Genomic DNA, 12,888 nt, shown 5'->3' with positions numbered 1-12,888 from the left:
ACAAACAGATCCTGGCTATCCATGTGTCGTATCTAGATCCAAAGAAATCTGGAATGTGTATCTCTCTGCTCTATTGAAATGATCCCCCGAAGTGTGGATCTGAAAAAGACTGCAACTCCACCTGAACCTCGAACTCCTCCTGTATACCTCGTCTCATCTCTGTAGGCAGATTCCAATGTATATCCGCTGACTATTGGGAGAGGGCGCTCTAGACTCTGATGTGTCTCTGTATAGAAGACTATGTCGTGGCCTGTATAGGATTCTGAGAAGTTCCCTGGTTCTGACCATAAGGTACCATTACAGTTCCAAATGGTGCAGGACAGGGTCTCGGATATCTGAGTCTCATAGGCCCTGCTTCCCTATGTAGGGGAGGGGGCAGGTGTCCTACGGGGTCCTGTAAGTAGTACTACATCGACGAGCTCGAGACCACCATCAAGACACTCGGTGGTGCAGGCTGTCATCCAGATTCTCCTATACGCAGACGATGTAGTACTACTATCCTCTTGCGGAGGCTGTCATCCAGATTCTCCTATACGCAGACGATGTAGTACTACTATCCTCTTCTGCTACTGGTCTTCAGTGACACCTGGATGGACTTCAGGTCTTCTGTGATACACATGACTTGAAGGTCAACCTTGGGAAAACCAAGGTGATGATCTTCAACACTTCTAGACCCGCTATGCACCGAGAGCAGTTCCTCTTCGCCGGCGACCCTGTTGAGATAGTTGACTCTTACACATACTTGGGCGTTGTCTTCTCAGGCCCGATCTTCACGATGCGCCCGGCCATGCAGGCCAGGATCAGCCGGGTCTACGCCGCTCTTGCCAGGCTGGAGCGATAGTGCTACCACTCCCACTTCCAGGACCCACGGACCAAGTCTCTCCTTTTTGATTCTTTGGTCTGCCCAGCAGGCATGTACGGTAGCCCGTGGTGGGGAGCCGATCTTTCAGACACAGAGTGGGCTGGAGTCGAGCGCCTACAGATACTGATGTTTGCTCGGATGATCCACAGCAAACCATTGGTACCACACCAGATCATTCTAGCAGAGTTCGGTGCCTCACCCCTACAGCTTGATGCGGCTTTCCAGGCTATCACTTATCTGCACAGAGTCAGGGATTTCAGCTCCTCCGCCGACGGTCACCTCCGCCTACCTTGGCTAGCTCTATCCTCCTCTATGGCCTTATCCGTTGATGGGGACCAGCGATGCTGGTATAGTCGTCTTTCCAGTTGGTTCACTCGACTGGGCCTCGACTTAGACCGGTTGCCTCCTTTTCAGTACAGCCTCGACGCTCCACCGTCTCCCCTCTCCCCCACTGACCAGGAGGTCAACTGGCTCATCCGAGCGGATCTGCTCCAGCTCCACACCTGGCGGACATGGTTTCTTCACACTGAGCTTCCTGTGAAGCTCGACTTCTACCACCGACACTACCTCTAGATCTCACAAGAGGGCTTCATTACACCTCCGGGTTACACATAGCTTCATCTACCACATGTGCTCCGGATCTCCCTCGGTTAGTTTAGGGTTTCGTCACACCGATTACGGATCGAGAGCGGACGCGCAGAGGGTATTCCACGAGAGGGCCGCCTTTGCCCACTTTGGGACTTGTAGGAGATCGAATCGGAGGAGCACTTTGCTTTCAGATGTCCTATCTATTATGCCATTCGAGGCCGGTACCACTGCCTCTTCCGCGACAGATTTGGCTCCCTCCCACACATGTTGCAGTTCTCGGATCAGCGATGCCTAGCCGCTTTCTTACATGAGATGACTCGCCACCGAGATACCTCTCTCCGAGCACGGCGACACGCGCAGCACACAGCGTGAGGACACCCAACGGCCCATCACTGATTTCTTCCAGTCACAGGATACCTCTCCTCAGTCTAGCATACGACGCAGACGTGAGCGAGAGCCAGAGCCACGACAGCTGCGCCAGCGGACAGACTCACACATCCGGGTCCATGACATCTCGTCTCTGCTCTCTGCCCGCCCCACCGGGGTTACCGTTGTCCTCATCCACAGGGCCACGCGCCGCCCCCGATGACCGAGCTCGACTAGGCCGCGTGACGACAGAGGCCAATCATCTATCGCAGGGTTTTTTCCGGCCTCCCATTTGACGGCCCCTCTATGATTGGTCTTTGACGATCACCACCTGCACATATATATTGTATCTCCCCCCTCTGCCCCATTTTTGGTGCCCCCCCCTTCTTTTTTGTATCATCTGGAGGTAGACACATATTTTTTGTATCAGGACTAGACACATCGTCCTTCATAACCTCTTTTTTGTAGAAACGGTTGGCTGGCCCGTTTTGAGACCGCCACTGTTATGCTCATTGTATCAGTTATCTTTAGTCTCATAGACCTTCACGGTCTCCTGAAGACTTTAATAAACTTTCTTTCTTTCTTTCTTTCTCGTACCACTGCCCACTTCCCCTCCTTTCAGGCCTGATCCCGCTGCTGCAGCAAAGAGCGCCTCTCCTCAACCTGTAGAGGTGTGAGATCCTCATCCATAGAGATCGCTGGCTGATCTCGAAGGACTGACCTGCGTCGTAGAGCTGAAAGTCGTGCCTGAGTGTCATGAAATCGTATGATCAGTGGTTGCTCTCGGTTGGGATCTCTCCCCACCCGCCATGCCCTCTCTATCCTATGCTTAGCCACACCCAGGGTAGCGGTCACGAACGCAGTCGCATCTACCATCGGTGTAGCCTCAGTGCGTGGGATCCCGCGTACTCTGATGTTGAGAGCCTTACTGGCTCTCTGCTGCTGCTCCATGAGGGTAGCCGAAACGGTGACCCTTGCGGGTTCCCGTTTGGCCACGTCAACCCATTTGGAAGTCTCCTCAATAGCAGATTGCATGCTTGCAATCTGTGCCTCGACCACCGGGGTACTCCGTGGGACAGTGTGCATGGCTGTGACCTCCTGTCGGAGCTGCATGATATCCTGTCTGAGTCTCTGAATAAGACCTGCCTGCTCCCGAATGGCCCTAGCCTGCTCCTGTATGATGTGGCTCTGCTCCTGGTTGAAGCGGACCTGCTCCCGTGCAAAGCAAGCCAGCTCCATCTCACGCTCACAAAAATTATGTATCTCCGTGAGTAGGGTCTCACGGGCCTCAGGTGTGTCAGTCCACCCATGTCCATGCTGAAACTGTGGTGACTGTGGCATGAAAGAGTGGGACTGAGTCTGAAAACTGGACGGTGGCTGAGTGAGGAACGGAGATGACAGTGGAATGGGTGAGGCAGTCCCAACGGGGTGTGGGAGGATGGGCTGACTGAGAGGGAGAGGGGAGAGTGAAGCGTAATGTGGCACACTGTATGACCCCTCGGAAGTAGGTGTCATAAGCTATGTGAGAGCTGTAATAGGAGAAGAGGGAAAGGGAACAACAACTGGCGCCATGGGCATGAGTATGTCACTGATCGTAGATGTAGATGGAGCTGAGACTGGAACTAGAGCTGGGCCTGAAGCAGGGACTGAAGTCGAAGTAGAGATAGAGGGAGCTGAGGTTGGAGCTGAAAACGAAACTGACACTGTAGCGGGAGTTGAGGTTGAGGTTGAGGTAGAGATAGATGCTGAAGAAGCTGAGGCGGGTCCTAACTTTGCCTTGCTGTTTACCCCGAGTCCACTTCGGTTGTAATGTGTGTTCACATCCTCCAAATTCAGTTGTGTCGTTTGCTTTTTTTTGTTGTTGTTATTTTCGTCTTTCTTGGCTTTGTCCCCCATTCTCTTGGGGTGCGGGTGCAGATCGTAGTGTTAATGTTCAACCGGGAGCGGGAGCACCAGTTCCCCCCCCATAATGGGAGGCACGTCCAGTGCGAGGTGGTGGAGAGGTAGTGCGGAAGCCTGAAGTGGAGAGGCAGCCAAGAGGTGGAGAAGGAGGAGAGGCTAGGTTTTTTTTTTTTGGCCCCCCACGGAAAAGAGACCCCCCCCCAAAAAAAAAAGAGAAGAAAAGTGGCTGAGTGAAGGGGAGGGAGGGAGGTGGGTAGTGGTTGAGTGAAGGGGTAGCGGGGAGCGAAAGGGGGGGGGTGTGGTTAGCTGCAGCAGTGCCCAGGGAGGGCTGAGCAGGGGGTAGCGGGGGGGGTAGCGGAGGGCTGAGCGGGGGGGTAGCAGAGGGTAGCGGGGGCTTAGCGGGGGGGGCTGAGTGAGGGTGGCGGAGGGGTGCTGAGCGGGGGGGGGGGTAGCATAGGGTGGCGGAGGGCTGAGCGGGGGGTAGCGGGGGGCCTGAGTGGGGGGTAGCGGGAGGGCTGAGCGAGGGTAGCGGAGGGTAGTGGAGGGCTGAGCGGGGGGCTGAGCGAGGCTGAGCGGGGGGGCTGAGAGCGGGGGGCTAGAGCTAGAGCGGGGGGGGGCTGAGCGGGGGGGGAGGGTAGTGGAGGGCTGAGCGGGGGGTAGCGGGGGGGCTGAGCAAGGGCTGAGCAGGGGGGCTGAGAGCGGGGGGGCTGAGTGGGGGGTAGCGGGGGGGCTGAGCGAGGGCTGAGAGCGGGGGGGCTGAGCGGGGGGTAGCAACTGCTCTGTGTGTGACACTCTGAGCATGGAAGAAAGATCGGCTGGAGACGAAGCTGTTTACCAATTGAGGGATGGAAAGGTACACTTGAATCTGAGAAGGGGACCGCAAACTTCTTGGAGGTGAGGGAGGGGCCTAGGGGAAAGGCTGAGGCAAGGAAGGTGTTAGAGGTAGCATCTCTTGTATCATAGGGTGAGGGCCATTGTTGTGGGTTTGTCCACCCATGTGAGATGGGAGGGGACAGATTCAGGGTTCTTTGAGAGCCCACCATGGAGGTGGTTGCCGAGGATCAAGGCAGGGGGTGTGCGGGGCTGTTTCACCCGCCCCTTGGGCTCTTGGTCTTGGTAGGCTGCCAGGTGGTCGCCACATAGGTGCCATCTAGGCACCTTAGTTCGCCATGTGGGAACCTCAGATTGGGGGCCAACCAGTCCCCAAACCCAGGTCAGTGTCCTGACCAGTGGGTCAGGTTATACCCGACATTGGGTCAGTCAGTCCAGGCCTCTGGGTCATCCAGGTTGTCTGGAGAGGGGGCCATATAAATAGGTTTTTGCCCAGCACTAGAGGCATTTTTCGTGAGTTCTTGTGCAGACTTTTCTCTCTCTCTTCCTCGCATTTCAGTTCGCAATACTTGTGCTCTCTTTTGCTGTCTATATTCCGCTGCACTTTCACATGATATCAAAGCCAAAGGTTGGCTGAAGATTTGCATTGTGGAGGGCGCCTGGAGCCAGTGAGCTGCAAGGTGTTATGGGCTACTGTTCGGAGCCATTTGAAGAGACGTACGACAAGATGTGGACTGTTCGGGAGTACAGCGAAGGGCAACCTGTTTGAAGTGTGTTTTCAGATCTGAGAGGTGGTGTTTTCTAGGGCCAGACTGCAAGGACTTGAAGGTATCATTGGCTGCAAGTTTCTTCATTGTCTTTTGCCAGTCCTTTCCTCTCGTTTTTAAGATCTTAGACGTCTCCATACAAAGATAAATATGTATGGTGGAACAAATAAAAGGGACTTGTCTTTTGCTAAACACATTTCCTTGGAACAATTACCATGACAAGCAACTACTCCTTGTAGTAACACCCCATTATCCAAAACTCGTAAAATATTGAAAAAATGGATTATTTTTTAAAATGTGCTCAAAAGCAAAATTGTCCTATGTAAAAGGTGTATCTTTTTCATTTGTGATGCTATCATCTTGTGATGCTTTTATGAGCATGGAAATGTCTAAAGCATAGGTCCATTGTTTGATTTTATGGTGATTTATCATTTGACTGCAGGTAAAGGAAAGGGCGGAACTTCATGAAAAGTCATCAATTCACAAAGTTTTTTCTCTTGAGCAGGAGGTATATGGCCTACATGAACACAGGAATACCCAATCATTTGTAACATTTAGAAGTTGAAGGTAAAATCACCAAACAATAAGCAAGACGTGAGATCTAGCAAACTTTTGTTAAATCATTAATGTATGATTTCGTGATATGGAGCAGAGGATATGTGGCTTACAAGAGCGTCGCAATGTCTAATTACTTGACTAAGGATAAACAGTTTTGTTTTGAATGTATTCATCAAGTGATAGGCAAAATGTGAATTTATTGATTAGATTAATTATTTTTTTACTTTGTGTCAAGATTTTCAGCTACTCCTTTAGAAACTTGTTTGGAGGGTATTATTGGTTTTGGATATTTGAAAGACATCCAAAGAAGGCAAAGTTTTTGCATTTATCAAAACAAAGTGGAGACTCCTCTCCTCTACTAAGAGTCGATGGCGAATGGGATTGCGACTAGCCATGCTTGTTGGCTTATGACTCTGGAAGAACTAGTTATGTGTACTTTCTTGTACTAACTCTCAGGGGTCCATCAGCCCTATGACTTTTCGCTGTTTTGCGGAAGAAGGCAAACCACAAGGAGAGGAGGTAACTATGTGACGAAGCCTAGAGAGGCAATCATGTTGAAGAGCCGATGATAGACTTAGGGAAGACTAGGGAACCTAATACGTAAGGAAGTGACATGTATGTCCTCCCCCATTGGGTCAAACCCCAGTGAAAAATGTCAAAAGGTAGATCAACTTGGAGCCAAGTCCTAACGGGCTAGCCTGAAGCATCATAGCTATGACTCCCGAGGGATCAAAGAGCGCTTGACAGAAACCTCTCCCCACTAAACAAAATATCGAAAAGGTGTGGAGAGAAGTAAGAAGAAAGGGCAGTAAGCATCCAATCCCTAGCCTGAGTCTTGGAGGGATGGGATCCATGAATGGATGCGGAGAGAGTAGTAGAGCTCTAAGTTCCATGTCATCAACTCATCTTTGGAAAAAGTGCAAGTTCTCACGGCCTGTGGAAGAGGATAAAGATTGGCTAAATGGATAGCCATTCTTAGATGGAAGACCGACTTTGAAACCTATTAAATGTCCATCTGTTGCTGGGAAAGGAAAAAAAGAAGAAAAGCAAGTGAAAGCGAAGAATAAAAAAGAGAGAAAGAAAGAAAGAAAGAAATTCTATTAACGTCCACTGGAGACCAAAAGGTCTATGGGACAGCAAGAAACCCTCTAGTACATCTGCTTTAGGGAGGGCACATGGCAGCTCCCAAGGAGTGCAAAAAGCAACCCACATTATTTAGAGTACCTACATGATAGTCTGAAAGAGTAAACAGCCATACATCAGTTTAAGACTGAGAGTCTTTTGGTTTTGATTTGAACTCTCTAATTAGTGCTACGCCTTCACGGCAAACTGCCCATTTTCCATCCTTTCTAGCAGCCCTAACTTTAGCTAATTCAGTTGCCTTAATCTTAAGTTGAGCTTGTGTAAGCTCCTCTACTGTCCATACTTTGGTGCCCTTCAACTTGTAAGATTGTCGAAGAAATTTGATTCGCCTATTTTTTGACTTCAGTGTAAGGATTGCATTACCTTTATAGTGCAAAATAGAAAGTGGCCTGGAGTCGTCATTCTCATGCTCGTCATCATCCACCCATTCAATGTTGGCCAAGCTTGCTTTGATCTTTGTCAATATTTCACTATATGTGTCCTCCTCTTTGTACCAATCTTCTAGGAGTCCCCCTATTCTAATCTTCAGCACATTATCACATCTAGCTTCGTGTTCTTTAATCTCTGCTTGAAGATCAGACTTACTTGCTTTGGTGTCCACTTCCACAATCACTTCCTTCTTAGTAGTTTGTACTTTTGTGGCTAGGGAGAGAGGAAGTGATACTCAATGAGAGACATAATGAAATGGAAATGAAATGACTAGAGCAATGAACCAAAATGAAAGTACTCACATGTAGACCAAAGAGCTTGTAGCTTGATACTTGATTGATTTGACACTAGACAAGTACACAACTCTTATATAGATCACACACACACATATGAACACCAATGCATATGGGATAGCTACCAATGTGACACGTGGCATCCATAGGACACACTAGAACACACTAGAACACACCAAGCTGACTCAACTTGGCTTCATATTCTAACATCCCCCCATGAAGGAAAGGTGAGAGAATAGAGGATAGAAGCCACATCCTATGATGGCCAACTATAGCCTATGCAATCTTAGAGGCAAGTGTGCATGGATCAGAGGCTAGTGAGCATGGTACAATAGACTCAGAGGCTCATTGTAGCATGGCTCAGAGGCCCAACATGCATGGATGCAAAAGACCAAGAGCATGGCTCAAAGGCTGGAGAGCATGGCTCAAAAGGCTTAGAGGCTCTACCAATCATGTTTCAGAGGCTCAAAAATGGAGAACTCATCAATGGAAGGACTCCTTCCAATACATCCCCCCATGGCTTCATAACATGAAGTGGTAGGAAGCCACACACAAATAAAACCAATTACAATCATTTTTGGGGAACTACTCAGGGTAGAGTACCCTTAGACGCGATGAAAACCAATACATCTGCAATACATATCATTTTAGGGAGACTACCCACCAGGGGGTGCGTCAATTTTATGAGCAAAAACCTATGAGCAGGTTTATCCGAGCGTGTTTTTCAAGAGATTTAAAAAATTGTATTTCCTTAGGAAACATGGTTTTTACACTTTTATTTTCACTAGAATTGGATCCCTTTATCATAAAAATATACAGAATTGTCACTCATTCAATTTTACATAACATAAATTTTCTTCTTCATAGACATCCTTTGTACTCGTGTTATTACCTTTAAAAAGTGTTGAAAAATAATTCCTTTAAGGAACATCCCTCATAATCACTCTCAATGTAATAATATTATACATATATAATCACTTATTAAACACATTTATATCAATATAATAAGAGCTTTCTAGTGTTTTAATAGCATAAATAACAAGATATTTATAGATATGTTTCTAAAGACGTTTAAATTACTATAAATAAGTATTAACTTGGGCTTATATATCACTTTTATAAAATAGAATTAATATTTAATACTATATATGCAATATTTTTCAAAATATAACCCCATAGATGTTCTTAAATGGGGTTTTCCGATTAATTTGAGTGGTTGAATGACTATATTTGGACATTTGATGTGAAAGTTATGCCACTTTTAAAAGTGCTGTCCATGGTAGTTTCGCCAGCGAAACTACCTTGGAAGACTACTTCAAAGGGGTTTCGCTGGCGAAACTACCTTGATGGCTTGCTTCAATGAGGTTTCTTTGGATAAACCCTTTCATGAAAGGGTTTTCAATGTCACCCCCTATTAAGTAAAAGTTGTAAGAAGGATCACAAGAGAAATTTCATAGAAAAGTCTACTCTACATGTGGGTTTCTTCAAAAGTCATCATCCCATTATGTTACCATTCCCAAAGATTCATGTAAAGGTTTTTATATAAAATGGGCATTGCTATAATACTTTGCATATTTCTAAGGGAAACTATGTTTTGTTCAGATCTATTTTTGCCATATTTTTATATAGTTGGAAGCTTTTTTTTCCCTTCGCTCAGACGTTGGAAAGATTTTGCTCCGAAAATGCTCGTCCCCCCCACCAGGGCAGAGGACCCCAAAATACATAAAGCTGTAGTAATAAATAAAAATCTCTCTTTGTGAAAGAGATGTCCTCCAAGTAGCCACTGCACATGTGTGCACATCCCTGCAAGTCGATGACGATGTCGATGAAGCACTTGGCAGGGATGCCCCAAGATATGTGGGTGAAGTCCTTGGGACGGCTACCTGGAGTAATCACATCATGACTCTCAAAATGCCGGAAGGAGAGTCACCAATGTCGAAGTAGAAGTCTCAGGAACCATGACCAATCGGGAAGTCAATCAATGCGAAGTACCTCAGGCATCGATCGAATAAGCAATGTTGAAGAAGTCACTTGTTGATGTAGAGTGGTCTACATCAAGATCGAGGTAATGCACTAATCGGAGAGATCACTGTAGTGGAGTGTGTCGGAGTAGTATCGGAGAACTCACATCTAGCTCGGGAAGTCTTCACCAATGTTGGAGTAGTCATGTGAAGGAGTCACCGCAATGTCGGAGATGACAAGGTGTGAAAAGAGTATTCCTTGCTGTCAAAAGCCTCAAGTCAATGTGCCGGAGTGTTGGTACAGTCGAAATGACTTGTGGGTAAGCTCGGGAAGCTCAAATCACTGCTGGAGGTCATGGGAGTCTGAATTTGAGCAAAAAATGCCAAAAAATTGCTTGGAATTGCCTTCTGACAAGTTGTACGGACTCTTAGCACTGTCGCGCATCCACCTGCAGAGTTCTGTACAGGCGTATGGACAAAAAATTCGATTTTTTTCCTCTCAAAATGGTGCGGGTCGTTTATGTTTGGGCAGTGCCAAAATGTCAAAAAACGTTGAAATTGGACCTCAAAACGTTAAAAAACAGCCGCTGGACTGCTCCAAAACAAGTGTTTGGCGACCAACTGACAAGGAATGTGCGCCAATGCTGAGGGAGAACCAGGAAATGATGCGGGAGTGAACTGAACTCACAAACGAGGACCAGGAGCAATCACTATTGATTGATTTGACACTAGACAAGTACACAACTCTTATATAGAGCACACACACACATATGAACACCAATGCATATGGGATAACTCCCAATGTGACACATGGCATCCATAGGACACACTAGACTAGAACTCACACTAGAACACACTAGAACACACCAAACTGACTCAACTTGGCTTCATATTCTAACAGGATAATCTTTTCCTCATCAATACATTCCTCTTCCTCTTCCATTTTAAAATAGCTAAGGCAACTATCTTGCAATCCCCCAATACGTAAAATCTTATTGTTACTTGCTATGGCTTGCTGATACCTCTGTATAAACATCACATTTGTTGATCTTGTTATGTATTGTTGCTGTAATTTCCTGTCCCATGGATTTGAGCTGAGTGCTGACCATTTCTTGGATCTTGGCTACAAGCTGTGGTGTAGGAGTTGCAGTATTGCATTGCTGTAGGACTTCTTGGATTACCTTTTGTCTGCCTTCATTCTTCATTTATGAAACTGTCTTCTAAAGGGAAGCAATGTGGAGCTTTGCATCTCTGAGTTCTTGTTGTAGGAAGTAGATCCACTCATGTAGATCAAGCTTGCTTTGAAATCTGTGAAAAGTCAAGGCATAAGGAGAAGGTGTTGACACCATGGCGGCGTAGGATGGCTTCTTGTTAGCTGGAGTCGATGGAAAGAGCTTCGTCTTCGGGAACTCCATGCTGGGAAAGACCTGTGCAATCCAGTACCCCTTTGTTGAAGCTAACAACCCAGACTGAGCCAGGGGCTCAGGTCAGCCTCCTGAGGTTGGGTTGGACGATGACCCCCTGTCATTGCGAGACCTGAGAGAGAGAGAGAGGGGCGGAGAGGCTGAGTGGCTGAGGGAGGCTGAGGCGGAGAGGCTGAACAGAGGGGCTAGCGGGAGAAAGAAAGTTTATTAAAGTCTTCGGAAGACCAATGGGTCTATGAGACTGTCAGAAACCTGTTACAATGAGCTGTGAGAGGCGGGGCTAGTGGGAGAGGCTGAGCGGAGGGGCTAGCGGGAGAGGCTGAGTGGGTGAGAGAGAGAGAGAGAGAGAGAGAGAGAGAGAGAGAGAGATTAACATCCACAGGAGGCCTCGCGGGCCTGTGGGACAAAGTACATAGAAAAGCGAACTCATACAAAAGTGCTAGCCCTTGGTGCCATGTACAGAAAAGAAATCCCATGAGGAATCGTGACTCCAACTAAAAAAATGAGGCCCAGTAAGAGAGAGCCAGACCAGAAAACCCAAACTAACGAAGAAAGGGAGGAGGAAAACCTATGCAGCAATGCTGCAATCCCAATCCAAATGATCCTGGCTTCCCAAAGGGAGTGCCCAAGAAACTCGCAGCTGAGGCACACTGGGGAGAAGAGGGATGAGCTCCAGAAATGCTCGCCCACTGATTTACTGCACTCACTCCATGGACAGAAATCCAGAAAAAGCGAATCAGTTTTCTATTCTTGAGGGAACTCAAAAGTCTCCTCCAAAAAGACCTCTCAATCTTTTGATCTGCTTTTAACAGTATCATCTTTGCATTTGAGGGTATTCTCTGAATCTGTGGATCTTCTTTTGAGAGTAATCATCTTTGCATTCCCCTTGTTCTCTTCACCATGGCATTTAATGTTTGGATATATACTTTGTACAATATGCTTGTTGACATATCATCTGAATTTAGAGGCAATAAGTGACAAATGGCCCCTTTTACTGGCTATTTCATAGCTTGATCTGTTTTTTCCCCTCAACACGAATTGATATAGTAAAAAATCCCACTGAGTGGGCTGCCATTAACCAAAAGCAAAGGTGGTAATGCGCAAAAGTAAAGAGCGCATCATGGCAGCCCAAGGTTGATCACCTTGCAGAAATCTCAGCATCATTTTGCCCTTATGAGCGAGGATATGTTGGTGAATGTTGAGAATATTTAAACCCCCGTGCATCTTTGGCGAGTAGAGACATTGCATTGAAAGCACTCTCAAACTTTCTCGGCCATGTTTGGAATGCCAAAAAGTTTCCATAATGGCGGACATAAAGCATGTAAGGTCTGCCTTGCCAAACATGATCAAGGGCAGGTAAAGCAAAATGTATGCCACCAAAATGGATTGGACTATTCTTAGGCGAACGTGTAACGGCCAATCAGTACTACAAACGATTTAGGAATGTACCCAAGCTTTTCGATTCTCCCACCTAAAAATTCGAAAGCTTCTGCTTCAAAAATCACTTTGAGAGTTGAATCTTTTCTATCCATAAAAGTAGCTTTAAGAATTTTATTCATGACTTCAAGAACAATAAATACTTTACAAGTAGTTTTCTTATTTCCACCTAAAAAGCAAAAAAATGGTATCAACTAGACATGCTTCTTCCTGTATGTTCAGCTCTCGTACCATATGTTCTAGTTTTGAAAAATTTATACTCATGAAATTTACTCACTACTCGAAGTAGATGTATTTTGCAATATCAAAATAGCAAATTTAGTTCAA

At 46.7% G+C, this 12,888-nt stretch overlaps 1 protein-coding gene across 4 annotated transcripts in view; it reads left to right on the top strand.

Annotated features, from left to right (window-relative positions):
• Positions 1-12,888, top strand: part of LOC147879503 (uncharacterized) — a 222,604-nt gene that overhangs the window by 22,397 nt on the left and 187,319 nt on the right. For all 4 annotated transcript variants that reach the window (XM_087371951.1, XM_087371950.1, XM_087371949.1 and 1 more), the window contains one exon: positions 5,759-5,824. In XM_087371951.1, the coding sequence (XP_087228077.1) occupies positions 5,759-5,824 (66 nt within the window). The remainder of the gene's footprint in view (positions 1-5,758; positions 5,825-12,888) is intronic.

This window comes from Dipteris shenzhenensis, chromosome 33 (genome assembly GCF_047967505.1).
Source record: "Dipteris shenzhenensis isolate YYH24624 ecotype China chromosome 33, Dip_SZ_1.0, whole genome shotgun sequence".
Lineage (NCBI taxonomy): Eukaryota > Viridiplantae > Streptophyta > Polypodiopsida > Gleicheniales > Dipteridaceae > Dipteris > Dipteris shenzhenensis.
The sequence above is the reverse complement of the archived record's forward strand: the minus strand, read 5'-3'. Positions and strand labels throughout refer to the sequence as shown.